Source organism: Caretta caretta, chromosome 2 (genome assembly GCF_965140235.1).
Source record: "Caretta caretta isolate rCarCar2 chromosome 2, rCarCar1.hap1, whole genome shotgun sequence".
Classification (NCBI taxonomy): Eukaryota; Metazoa; Chordata; order Testudines; family Cheloniidae; genus Caretta; species Caretta caretta.
In genome coordinates, this window is record NC_134207.1 from 55,143,375 (window position 1) to 55,156,636 (window position 13,262).

The following is a 13,262-nucleotide window of genomic DNA, read 5'->3' on the forward strand; positions in this document are numbered from 1 at the left end:
GTGAATTGCTACCCCAGCTTTGTCTGCTGTTTTTGAATCATACTCCTTTGGGCTCAATAGCTATTGAGGGTTTTTACAATTCCTTTGCATTCCTCTTCTCTTTCAGCCCCACTCATCCTCTTGCCCTCAATGTACTCACAATGCTGCTGGCTACCTCACCCATCCACCTATTTTATTTTCCCATTATATTATTTGGAATTTAGTTGAAATGTACAAAAATCAACTAAACATCTGAGAACATTGCAGCAGAGAATAGGAATAATGGGTTTGTTACAGGGAAGTGTGGATTGAGAGTACCTAAAACTCAGTACAGGAGACCTGATGAATCTCATTCTCCCATATGTGACATGAAGGAAACAGACTGGAAAATTCACTAATTGTAAAGAAACGTTTTAGCTCTGCTACCTGTCTCTTTTAAGTGGCTGTTTTAAGTGGTTTTATAGCAAACTTGAGGTCTCTCTCAGAGGAATCTGAGACAAACAAGATGAATGAAGAAGGTAACAAGGGTTCAAAGAAGAATAGAGAACATGATTTAGGGCCCCAGTCATGAGAAAAATAAGTGCTGCTGAATCATATTTCTCTCTTGATAACACTTCAGAAACAACTGAAGTGCACATTACCCAGTGATATGCACATTCTTGGAAAAAGCATGCTGTGAATCTTAAAGACAGCCTTAGTCTTAAGTGATGAGCTCAGACTCTAATGAGCATGACTTGAAGATCCAGTATTCATTGTAGAAGCACGTTGAAGCACGAGTGTTCTGATAGGGGAAAAACACAAACTAAGAAGAATACAGAATATTAAGTTTGTTAGCAGAGGATGAAACACTATAAGTGAGACTTCTAAGCTAAAAGCTCTTCCATATGCAGCATATTGTAAAATAGGAGTGAGGCTGAAGAGTGAAAATAAGCCAGACTTGAAGTATATCCTAGGAAGTGGAACCCCCTGAAAATGACCATATATATGCTGAACAATCATAATAATAATGCTGAAAAATTATACAGCATTTGATGTCTCTAAGGTGGTGTATTTAATTTAACAGATCAATCATAAGACGGTATTTCTCATTTGAAGAAGTTCATCCTACGGGGAGAGGTTTTCTGGGAATAATATCATAGAACCAGACAATCTTTCTGACCTGAGAAAATAACTGTGCCCAGATACACATGAATATGTCTAAATTTGCTTGGTGCATCTCTCCAGAAAGGGAGTTAATATATTCTTCCAAGTGAAGTAATCTTTGCCAGTAAAGATCCAGTTACACCACTGTGTTTAATGAAATTATTAGGACCAATTTCAAGTAGTTTAGGCTCAAAATTTAGATTTTCCATCATTTAGGAAAATATTATTTTTCCCTGCCTGATGGTACAGGAAATGTTGCATGTTTAAAAATTTATTTAAAAGCATTTTGAGGGAAGTTAATAATTTCCATGCAGTGTTGAAACCCAAACAAAAGAGTGTTGGGCACAAGAACCTGAAAATGAAATTGATTATAAGCCAAGTGAAGTTGATCAGGTTAGTTTCACTTTCTAGAATAAGTAAAATGAAAAATGTGAAATACAAATGAAGACAAAAGGAAAATTCCATTTTAATTATTACAGTTTCACTAATGTGGTGTCTTATTAATAACAGCAATGACATTCTATAAAAATGATCATTTTTTTATGTTGACATTGTCCCTTTAAGATCACAAAACAGACTGGCCTTTGCTGCTGAAAACATGTGTCAACCCTGTAAACATTTAGGCATGTGAGCAGCTATTCACATAAGGCATCCCATTAAATCAATTGGATGGCTTGTGTGTATGTGTTAGCAGGTCAGGACCAGGAAGAGGAAATGACACACAAGCAAAAAATAATAAAATCTGAAATTCAGAGCATGTACAATAATTAAGGAACAGGTTGGTAACCCCCCTGGGAGCAGACTTCAGGAAATCCCTCACACAGTTAGTAAGGCAGAAATGGTATTCTGCTGGCTGCAAATTCAGAAAAAGTTAGTTAGAAGATTACAGCCAGTGAAGAGTCTGCTCAGAGGCAGACTCCAAGAAGGTTATGCTTAAACTTTTCCCAGCATCAAATATGGATGTGTACTGTCACCCAAAGCATAGCAGAGGAGATGTTAAAAGTGGGTTAATTAGGTGTGGAGAATAGTAGTGTTGAACACATATTAGAGAACTTTTAAGGATAATGAGTTCTTTTCAGTAATGAATGATTAAACTAATCTATTTTTATTTTCACTTCGACTACTACTCTATTATGTACCATTAGGGAATGAAGATTTATGTATGCACGAATTTACTGGGCAACAAAAAAGGGATGCAGGGGCACCTTAACATATTGTTGAAGAAAAACTTAATGACAAAACTCTACTAGCCAATTTACACTGTAGGGTTAGAATGAATCGATTAACCTAAAAAGATGTGAGATGAGAGGGGCTGAGAATCCATCTCAATTGGTGATTCACTGAATATGCTACTGTATTAATGATTTAAATTTATCTCAAATAAAAGATGTTGTGTGGAAATTAGACAATCTGATAATTCAACAATCATAGACCAACTGGTCTGTACTACCAAACATTTCATCTGTACATTAATAAGGGAATAATTTAGAGAGAGATGTGAGTTTTCTGGGGCTTACTATACCTCAAGATGAGGTTGCCTAAGGCCATTTAGCTAAGTTATGTAGACAAATTATATTTATCCCTAATTTCTATAAACAAAGATTAGCCACTTTTGGACATATACATTATATACAATTAAGAGGAGACTAAATGAATATATTGCAGTATTTCAAAACTACTTCCTATTTGTTTTATATGCACTCTGTATGCCAATAACTGACAAAAACAGAAGGGCACTCAGCCAGAGAATCCATTGTAGAAGGAGATCCCTTCTGACCCAGTGAATAGAAAAACAAGATGCTTTGACCACCACTTAGGGAAGCAATGACATGGTCATCATCAATCAAAACAGAACTGTGTAGAACAGGAGCTACTGCTACAGTTCTAGTCTGACTGGCCATATTGGTGATTGAATCGGTAGCCCTCCTGGCAAAGTAAGTTGTTTACATAAATCAAAATTTAACAACCTAAGGCAACACAAATGGAGCCACTTACATGAAGGGGCCTTCCCCCTCCACTCACTAATTTTGATGTGTAATTACTTGATTTACCTGTACAATCAGGTAGGTAGAAACTAAATATTAGGGTTTGCATCCGCAATGGTGAACCTACAGTGAACTCTGCCCACAACACTGGAAACCATTAAAAAAAAAAAATCAGATGCCTTCTGTCAGGGTTCAACGAATTTTTGATACAGGAAGCCTAGTTCCGTAACCTCCGTGAAACTATCTGCACGAGCAAGTGCTTCTCAGTAAGAGTAATGGAAGCAAAATGATGTGCCGTGTCAACTGCAGCACTCTGTCTAAATCACAGCAGATGTTCGGTTACATACACCGGCCCGAATGGCATGATGAGCGTGCGCAGCACCCATAGAAACCATGGGGGGCTGCAGATGCTCCAAACCTCTCAGGATCTGGGCCTCAATGAAATAGTCCACAAGAACTACCTCCAGCGGGAAAGTCCTCCTCTTAACCTGCCAACTACTTTAAAATACTCTGAAGGTTTCCAGTAAAAATCTGTTTTACATTCAGTTAAACACCTTCTGAACTAGGCAACATATTCTGAGGAGTCCATTGGGTGGTTGCGTAAGGCAGGTTTTGGTGCAAATTCTACTCTGTGTTTCATAGGCTGTTCTGTTCAGTTTCATTTTTGCAAGCCATTAAATATAGAATGTTAATCTACACTTTGTGTGAAGAAATCTCAACTCAAAATAACCAGAACAATAATATTAGATAAAACGAAAAGGAGTACTTGTGGCACCTTAGAGACTAACCAATTTATTTGAGCATAAGCTTTCGTGAGCTCACTTCATCGGATGCAACCGATGCTTATGCTCAAATAAATTGGTTAGTCTCTAAGGTGCCACAAGTCCTCCTTTTCTTTTTGCGAATACAGACTAACACGGCTGTTACTCTGAAACCTGTCATCAGATAAAACGTTATTGCAGGCAAGGCTGCCTAAGGGCTCGTCTACACAATGCATTAGTCTGCACTAGTGGAGTGGGCACTCGTGTGTTGTGCGCTATCTGGCCCATGTGGATCCTGCTGGTGTGTACTAAAAGTTTCCTAGTGCACAGTAACGAAGTCCCGTTTCAAACTGTACTACGTTAACGTGCACTAGGGAACTTTTAGTGCATGCCAGTGGGGTCCACATGGGCCAGTTATTGCACAACACACTAGAGTGCACTATACAGGTAGTTACACAATTTAATAAAAAGTACTTCTGGAAGTTGGATTTCAATTTAATTCAACTGAATTTCAGTTTTGGGAGAACCAGTAATATTACCAATTACCTACTGAAACAATCCAATAATGGGCTGAGTGTGGCCAACAGCAGTACTTTGATGCTCACAGAGAAGTGATAGGAATAGAGTATCAATGCACAGTATGCTGTTCTTCAAAGGTGGTCGATAACTACACAATATCGTTAAAATGAATCAAAGAAGTAATTCATCCCCTTACTGACTTACTGTTTGAACTTTGTGGAAATCCAGGCAAGGAGGATGGACCATTCATTCCAGGCAGAAGAACAGGAGGAAGGCCAGGGAGTCCTGGGTAAGCTGCTGGCAAACTGATACCATGAAGTGAACTGCTGTCCATCATACCGGGCTGCTGTACTGTTAAGCCTAGCACATCTGTAGCCTTCTTTATACGATCCAATTCTTGCTGTGCCATCAGCTGTCTAACAGTTGTGGGAGCTAAATAATCTTTCTCCCGATCTAGCTGACTTCCTACAGTTTCTCTCACTTTTGAAATATGTTGTTTGGAAAAGATATGGTCTCTTATAGATAAACGTGCAGAATACTTCACCCCACATAGAGAACATTCTGGCTTTGTCCCATCAGTTCCACTCTGATTTATCATGAATGGCTTCCCTATGTTAATTTTGAATTTCTTTTCTTTTGCCCGGGCATTCTGGAACCAAACCTGGACCACCCGTTTGGGCAGACCAATCTCATTCCCTAGCATTTCACATTCTTGCATGGTTGGAGTCCGATAGTCACTAAAGCAAGCCTTGAGGACTTTAAGCTGGAGGTTACTCATTTGTGTTCGAAAACGTTTGTGACCTGGTCGATCACTATTTTTGGATTTAAAGGGGTTGTTAGCTCCAAATGGGTTGGGCGAACTTGGATCCGCAATGCTTGATGTTTCACTGCGATCGGCATTATCATCGGCATCATCAGTAATGTAAAAACTTTGGTCATGATCACCATCTTTGTCACTGAAATGTATTGATGGGCTAGTTAGGGAGAAGAGAAACTTTTCATCACAATTCTCAATTGTAGGTGTGGTTGCTGTTTTTGAAAAAGAATCATTCACAAGTGTTTTTGGCTCTTTGGGAGATGATACAGGTTTCACATCCCCTGAACTACAAGTCATGTTTTCCATTTCATTGTTTCCCTCGTCTCCTGTTGTGGCATCACTAATCGCTGTATTAATTGATGAAGTCTCATCAAAGTCAGTCTTATTTTGATCATACCCAGAGTCAGCAGGAGGGGCATTCAGATTTTCTATATCCTCACTGCACTCCGCTTTGAAAGAAGAAGGGCTTAAAAGATTCTTTGGGGACATCTCTGCAGTTTTACTAACAGGGGTTGACACTGTGGAGGCTAATTCATTTTCACTTGATAGATCAATCTTTGTTAACGACAGTGACGGATAATCAAAAAAAATATATTTTTGTGGGCTTTCTCCTCCATCTTCAGTTGATATTAATGGACTTGGAGGCAAACTATAACCTGCTTGTTTTCCTTCATTCCAGTGCCGAGAGCGAATGTGACTTTCCAAAGCTGACTTTGCTTTAAACAGTGCTCGACAAAAAGGACATCTTTTATGTGACTGGGCTGGACCTACTGCACGGAATTGTCCTTTTCTTTCTCGGGCTCGTGTGTTCTGAAACCAGACTTGTACTACTCTCTTTTTAAGTCCCACTTCACGTGCAATATGATCTAGCATCTTTCTGGTGGGATTAGAATCTAATAGGTATTTTTCATAGAGTATTTCCAGCTGCTCTGGAGTAATGGTAGTTCTCAAGCGCTTATCACGATGTTGGTCTTCCCCACTGTTTCCGCCCTCCTTTTCACTACAATTATTATCTTCTTTATCATCCAGTTTTCGTTTAAGTGAGCCAGAAACTGTAGGAGGGTGGGATGTGTGTGATGAGCTCGTCTGCTGGGGCATCTGAGCAAGAGAACTATTAAGCAATTGTCCAGTCATCAGAGGATTATTGGGGTCAAATATCATATAGGGCATATCCATGGGTCTTTCTAAAAACTGAGAGTGAAGAAATTGGTTTTGGGCTGCTAGGAAATGCATGTGCTGGTGCTCTTGCCAAAGTTCTAGAGTTGGAAAGGCAACTGTACACTGGTCACACTGGTATTGTAATAACTGAGGAGGTAGACTGTTCTGTAGAGAAGTCATTGAAATTGATATAGGACTAGAAGGAACCGGTGTGGTTTGTGACGCAGAAGGAGGTCGTCCCACCATCTGTGGTTGTTTTTGCTGTTGTGACTGAGAGACTGATGGCTGTGGATCAGAGGAAGTTATTGGTGCAGATTGTACAGATTTGGTGCCTTGTGAGGTGGTATCAATTTGCTTAGGGGTGATGTCATTTTGCTTTGGCTTTTCTGTTGCCTCAGGTTTAGGAGAACTTTTCTCAGGCTCTGGTTTGGGTGATGGCAATAAAGGAGTACTAGAACCGGAACCAGAGCTTGCTGCTGTCACAGTTGTATTTTTTGATGAGTCTGTTTGGCCAGAAACTGTGAAACTTTTATATAGCATTTGATCTGTGGCATCCATGGAATCTTCTGTTTGGCTTTCATCTTGAGCATCATCATCTTCATCTTTGTAACACTGTTTTTTCTGGTGTGTAATTAAATCAAAAATTCTGGGAAAAACTACGTTGCATTTTTTACATTGATATTGCATGTTGCTAGTTCGAATATAGCGCTCATTAGTGAGTTCCCTTTTTTCATTATCTTTAGTTTCTGCTTGATTTTCATAACTTTTGCGAGCTTTCTGTCGTGCATTTTGGAACCATACAACAATAACTCGAGTAGGTAGGTTAAGTACAGTTGAAAGTTGTTCAATTTCATCATCCTTTGGATAAGCATTTGTGTCAAAAAAATCTTGTAAGACCCTAAGCTGGTAGTCAGTAAACCTAGTTCTAGATGATCTCTTGCTGAAAGATGCATCAGATTTGTAATGCTCTAAGGAAGTGGGTTGAGGATCAATTCTGATATCTTCCAATACAGTTATGGGAGGATTACTAAAGTTGTATGGGGAATCTTTATTTCTTTGTCGTTCCTTAAAAAGTGTATTACGAAACCAGTGTTTGATAACTTTTTGGGAAAGGCCAGATTTCTCAGCCATTTCTTGAATCTGTTCTTCACTTGGAGAATTGTTAATATCAAAATAAGCCCGCAAGATTTTTAACTGATCATCTGTGATTCTTGTACGTGGACGCTTGAACTGAGAATGTCGTAGGAAGTTGGGATCTAATCCTAGCTGCTGCTGACAAAGCTGAGTAAGATCTGCGGACAAAGTATCCATTGGTGGCAGCTGGAGGGCAAGCTGAGGAGGCAACGCAGGATGTTGCACTGGCTGCATCATAATTGGAGGGAAAAGCGGAAGATCTAATGAAACAGGCAGCTGGACCTGAGGTGGAGCCGAAGGTGGTGGTGGAGGAGGCGGTGGGGGTGGCGGAGGTGGAGGCGGCGGTGGCGGGGTGGGTGGAGGAGCTTGCAAAGGAGTGGGAGTTGTATTTTGAATTTTTCCACAGCTGGCCGAAGAAGGCTGTGAAGGAGTTGGAGGCAGGGAAGGGGGAGGAGGCGGGGGAGGAGGCGGCGGAGGTGGGGTTTCTGGAGAGGATGGTGAAATTGGGTAAAGTTTGTCATAAGCCTCCCTGTATTGACGGGCAAATTTCTCTAGTGCTCCGTAAGGAAAAAACTGACCATGCACATGCTCTTGATGACTCTTCAAAATAAGAATGTTAGAAAATAGTTTGCTACATGTTCCACATTCCAGTTTGTCAGTGTTTTCACCTTCACTGGTCTTACTTTTTTTCTGTACTTTTTGTCTGTTTTCATTATACTGAATAACTAGCTCAAAGCCAAAATTCTCCAGCAAAGCTTTGGCTGCGTTTCCTCTAGCCCCAGAAGCTATTCTAGGTGGTGGAATGGTCGGTTCTGAGGATTTCTGCTTCTTCATATCTTTGTTCTCCTTTAGTCCTTCGCTTTCATTTGTCAATTCTTGCTTTGGCTTTTCTTGTTTCTCAGAAATCTCTTCTGATTCTTTATATGATGGCATATCCTTTATCAGCTGGCAGTCTGCACTTACTAGACTATTTTGCTCCTGTTTCATTAGTTTGCTACTTTGCTGCTGCTGTTTTTGTGATTGAATTTGGGGTTGTGTTGATTGATACTGTTGTGCTTGTTGCTGTAAGATTTGTAGTTGCGTTTGTCCAACATGGTGTTGAGTCTGTATCTGCTGTTTTAAATCTTCTAGCACTGATCCTGTCATCCCTGCCATTCCAGGCATACCAAATGTGGCAGAACCAGGCAAACACAGGTCTGGGCTCAGGCTAAATTCTGTCCCAGGTATGTAGAATGGAAAAAGGAACTGAGGCTGTTGAAATTGCAGCAGTGCTTCTGGTGTCATGGGAAAGTGAGGCAAAAATGCAGGGTTTAGAAACTGGGGCTGAAAGAACGCAGCTTGCTGTTGCAGTTCATGTTGTAATTGCATTTGAAGTTGTGCTGGTGACTGGGATGGATGATGTGTAGGCTGGGCAGAAATTAATTCAGAAGCTTGCTTTTTATTTAATTCTTTGGCATCTAAGTGGGTATCTTTGCTGTTAACTGCTGGTAAGCTCACAGAATCTAGCATCCCTTGGCTAGGGCTATTAACATTCCCTGCTACACTATTTCCACTAGTTATATTACCACTTGGTTCTAATTTTGCAGCCCTTGCCTTAGTCTGATGAAGCACAGATCTCATATGGATTTCCAATGTAGAACTTTGGCTATATGCAACATTACAAATGCTGCATTTGTAGGGTTTGTTATCAGTGCTGCTGTTGCTTTCTTGAGGGACAGGACTTGATGCTTCCTGCAAAACCTTTTTGAGTTTATGTAAATGAGACACTGAATTATAATGGACCAAGAGAATGTTCTTTTGAGTGAAAGATTCTTTACACACTGTACATTTATATGGGCGAGATGGATCTAGAAATTTCTCCATAGTAAAATTTGGCCCTTTTCTAAAAGGTAAGGTCCGCTTTGGTTCTGAGCCTATGTCATCTGGAATAGAGCTACTATCACTTCCTACAGGACTTGCTTTACCTTCCTGGTCCATCTCATATTCTCGTTCTATTTCCTGTTCTAGTACATGATCATCTTGTGCCATACTTTCACTTTCTGCCCAGAGTTCACCATTTACAGGTAAAGATGCATACAGCTGCTGAATTTCAGCTTCGTTGAGTTCAGGGTGGCCTGCTTCCAAGTGTTTTTTTAAAGCCTGGAATGTACGGAAGCTACGTTGACAAAGGCTACACATGGTAGCAGCCCGAATAGCATGATACTGGGAATGTATCTGAAGCTTCTGCATAGTCTTAAAAGCCAAGCTACAATGGTTACAACGATATTTATAGACATGGCGATCAGAAACAGATAGTTGCTGCTTCTTCTGCTGTTCATTCAATTGATCTGGCAGTGATTCGGTGATCTTTGTATCCTTACTGCTGCTCTTATTCCATTCTGGCATTTCAGTACATTCCTTAGGTGGCTTCTGTTCCTCAGTCTTAATTTCCATTCCAGTTTTTGCTTCATCAAGCCCAGGAGTATTTTTCTCATCCATCAGACTGTCACCTGGTTAAGGAAGACAAAGAAATATCTTTTAGACATGTAACATTTGAGCATAGGCAATATTATTATTTATCTTATCACCCTCAGTGCCTAAGGACCAACCAAAAATGGTCCCCGACAGTGCAAGGTACAAACATAGACAGTCCCTGCTCCAAATTGCTAACAAACAAATAAGAGAGACAGATAAAGAGTAGGGAAAAGGGGCAAACATACAAGCAGAGTGATCAGTGATGGTGACCAACAGAATGTTAGTGCCACAATATTTTTTGTTAATTCTTAGGGTGGGGTTCAGTTAATTAAACATAGAGATGAAGGAGGGGAGGAGAAAGCAGATAGAAGGGATGCTGAGGGGGACAGGGCACGGAGAGAAGAAAGTATTAAGGGTGGGGGTGGGGGCTGAGGTGAAAAGACTGAGCAGGGGCTTGGAGCAGACAGCCTATTAGCACAGGGGAGAGTGTGTCTGGAGTAAAAATTGAAATATGGGCTGGATCCTAAGGACCCATTCATCTGACATTCCTATTGGCTCTAGTGAGAGTTACAGATAGCTCATTATCTTTTAGATCACGTCCTATATATTTTTAAAACAGCAAGGGGCTTATTTTCAAAATGGCCACATACAGCTGCATGCCTAATTTCTACATTCAAATGACCACAGGTGTATACTAGCTCAAATCAAGTATTTGTACAATGACATGGACAACATGCATCCAGTTAGATATGTGCCTATGCAAAGAGCCAAGTTCATTGCTAAGCTGTGGCATTTACAGAGGCCCATCTTTGAAAATCATGCCCTAGATCAGTGGTTCTCAAAGCCGGTCTGCTGTTTGTTCAGGGAAAGCCCCTGGCGCGCTGGACCGGTTTGTTTACCTGCCGCGCCTGCAAGTTCAGCCAATCGCGGCTCCCACTGGCCGCGGTTCGCCGCTCCAGGCCAATGGGGGCTGCAGGAAGGGTGGCCAGCATGTCCCTTGGCCCGCGCCGCTTCCTGCAGCCCCCATTGGCCTGGAGCGGCGAACCGCAGCCAGTGGGAGCCGCGATCGGCTGAACCTGTGGACGCGGCAGGTAAACAAACCGGTCCGGCGCGCCAGGGGCTTTTCCTGAACAAGAGGCGGAGCGGCTTTGGGAACCACTGCCCTAGATGACAGCTTACTATTTTTCTCCTGTTACCTCTTGTTAATGTTTGTAACCAAAAAAAGTAGTACTGTACCAAGGAAGAATCAAGTGGTTTGCTCCAAGAATCACTCATTTAGATTCTCCATGTCTGGTCTTTCGTTTGCATACCTGAATATTTCCCAGATCCTTCTGCTGTAATGGTAGCAGGTGTGTCACGCTCGGATTTCTCTGAAGGAACTGCAGGCAAAAGTATACTATTGGGCATCATCATATCTGGTACAGGAACCTTTAAAAAAGCAAGGAGACAATATTACATTCAAAGAAGAAAAAACACTGTATATCAGTGCATCACACATGGTTCAAAGCTTGTCACACAGCAAAATCCAAGGGCTTGATTCAGTCCTGGATTACAGGCCCGTGATCTTGGGCAAGTAACAGTCCCTCCATGCCTCAGTTTCCCACCTGTAAAATGGGATTACAGACCTAACCCCATACATTAAAGACTGTGAGGTGCTCTGACACTATGGGACTAAGGGCCATATAAATACCCAGATAGGGGCTGAATTTTCTGTTTCGTGTCCGCTCAAGAATGAACCACTTGGAATGTTTGCCCAAAAATCTCTTGTGATACATGAGAGTGAAAAGAATATATACTTTGCCCACTGAGAAAAATAATTCTAACCACATTCAAATCTGAAATTTTAAATTTAGCATGGGCAGAGTCTGCTCAGAGAACTAATGCCTTTGGTTGTGGTGGGGACAGGGTGGAATGAAAAATAGTGATTGCAAACATCCCATATCTGAGATTTTTAGGAAACGTCCATTTCCTTTGTGATCAGGGAGATCAGATGTGGACAGGGCATGTTACTCTTAGATGGTTACTGAGGCAATTTATATGAGAAAGATTAAGTTTTCCAATAACACCCCCATCACTAAAATTCTCTGCAAAAACCCAGAAACAAAACAACCCCCCTCCTAAACTTATCCTAACATCAAAACAGGAGAAAATCATTGATATGGGGAGAAAAAAATAAATCCTGCAAGTAGAGGATTGCTCCACAGTTTCTTCAGCCTCTTATGATAAAATCTTATAATGTTCAGTGTATTTAAAAAAAATAAAGTTTTAATCTTTTTCCAGGATGAAGATACTGTTGTGACAGTGTAAACAGATGTTTTACTGACTTCTAAACCTAGCTTTTCAGAAACTGGTCTCCAGCCAACCTATGGGAACAGCAAAGGCAGGATCTCACTCCTTCCCCATCCTATTCACCTAAATTAACTGAAGCCACATTGCCTTGTGGTAGCTATATACTTTTTTTCCTGGGAATCTCTATGTATCTGGAATTGAGACGATATGCATCCCTAACTATGGCCCCCAACTACATCCTGTCTCTGTCCCCTCCCCAGTGAGGACCCTGGACCTACACCGCATCCTCCACAGGATCTGAGTAGAGAAGGGTATGGTGTGAAGGAGGTGCCTGGTCCTGGAACTTTGTGGGATGAGGGAGGAATCCCCTCCACCCATGTATCTTGTGCCGCTGTAAGGTACGCAGTGTACACATAGCCTAAATGCTAAAAAACACAGCAATGTAGTTGGCCTCATTAAAGATCACAAAATTAAACAAAAATAAAAATTTGAGAAATGCAAAAGTTACATTTCCAGCCTACATAGTATTTCCTATGTGATGGGCCAAATATTCTGGTTTGGCAGAACTGTACTTAGTACAGAACTAGGGCCAGCTGGGGATCAGCTGAGCTCCTAGTACAATGTAGAGAGGTCTCAGAAGCTCTCCATCCCGTCCTCCTTTTCCCTGGTCACACATAGGAATCAGGAGCAGGGTGATATAGAGCTGCCACACTGCTCTATGGGTAAAGAAATCACTGGGTAGAAAGAGGGCTCCTCAGGGGGCTGAATCTGTGGGCTTTAGAGAAGCTTTCCTCAGAGAAGAGGCAAAAAACAGCCAGAAAAGACAAAAGAACTGGGGCCTGTGTTTTCTGGTTAAAGCTATGATCCAACAACTATTAATATCATATAACACATGCCAAAATGACATGGTATATCATAGTATACGTTGTTTTTATATTTCTAGCTGAACTTGAGGAATTCATTTGAATATTATACGTTATGAAATATGTTCAGAAAAACTCATAATACCAATTAACACTAATA

The 13,262-nt window shown here is 41.1% G+C and overlaps 1 protein-coding gene across 3 annotated transcripts in view; it reads right to left on the minus strand.

Annotated features, from left to right (window-relative positions):
- The window catches only part of ZFHX4 (zinc finger homeobox 4), a 174,199-nt gene that overhangs the window by 5,919 nt on the left and 155,018 nt on the right, over positions 1-13,262 (minus strand). For all 3 annotated transcript variants that reach the window (XM_048841010.2, XM_048841008.2, XM_048841009.2), the window contains 2 exons: positions 11,261-11,378; positions 4,592-9,985 (listed from right to left, as the gene is read on the minus strand). In XM_048841010.2, coding sequence (XP_048696967.2) covers positions 4,592-9,985; positions 11,261-11,378 — 5,512 coding nt within the window. The remainder of the gene's footprint in view (positions 1-4,591; positions 9,986-11,260; positions 11,379-13,262) is intronic.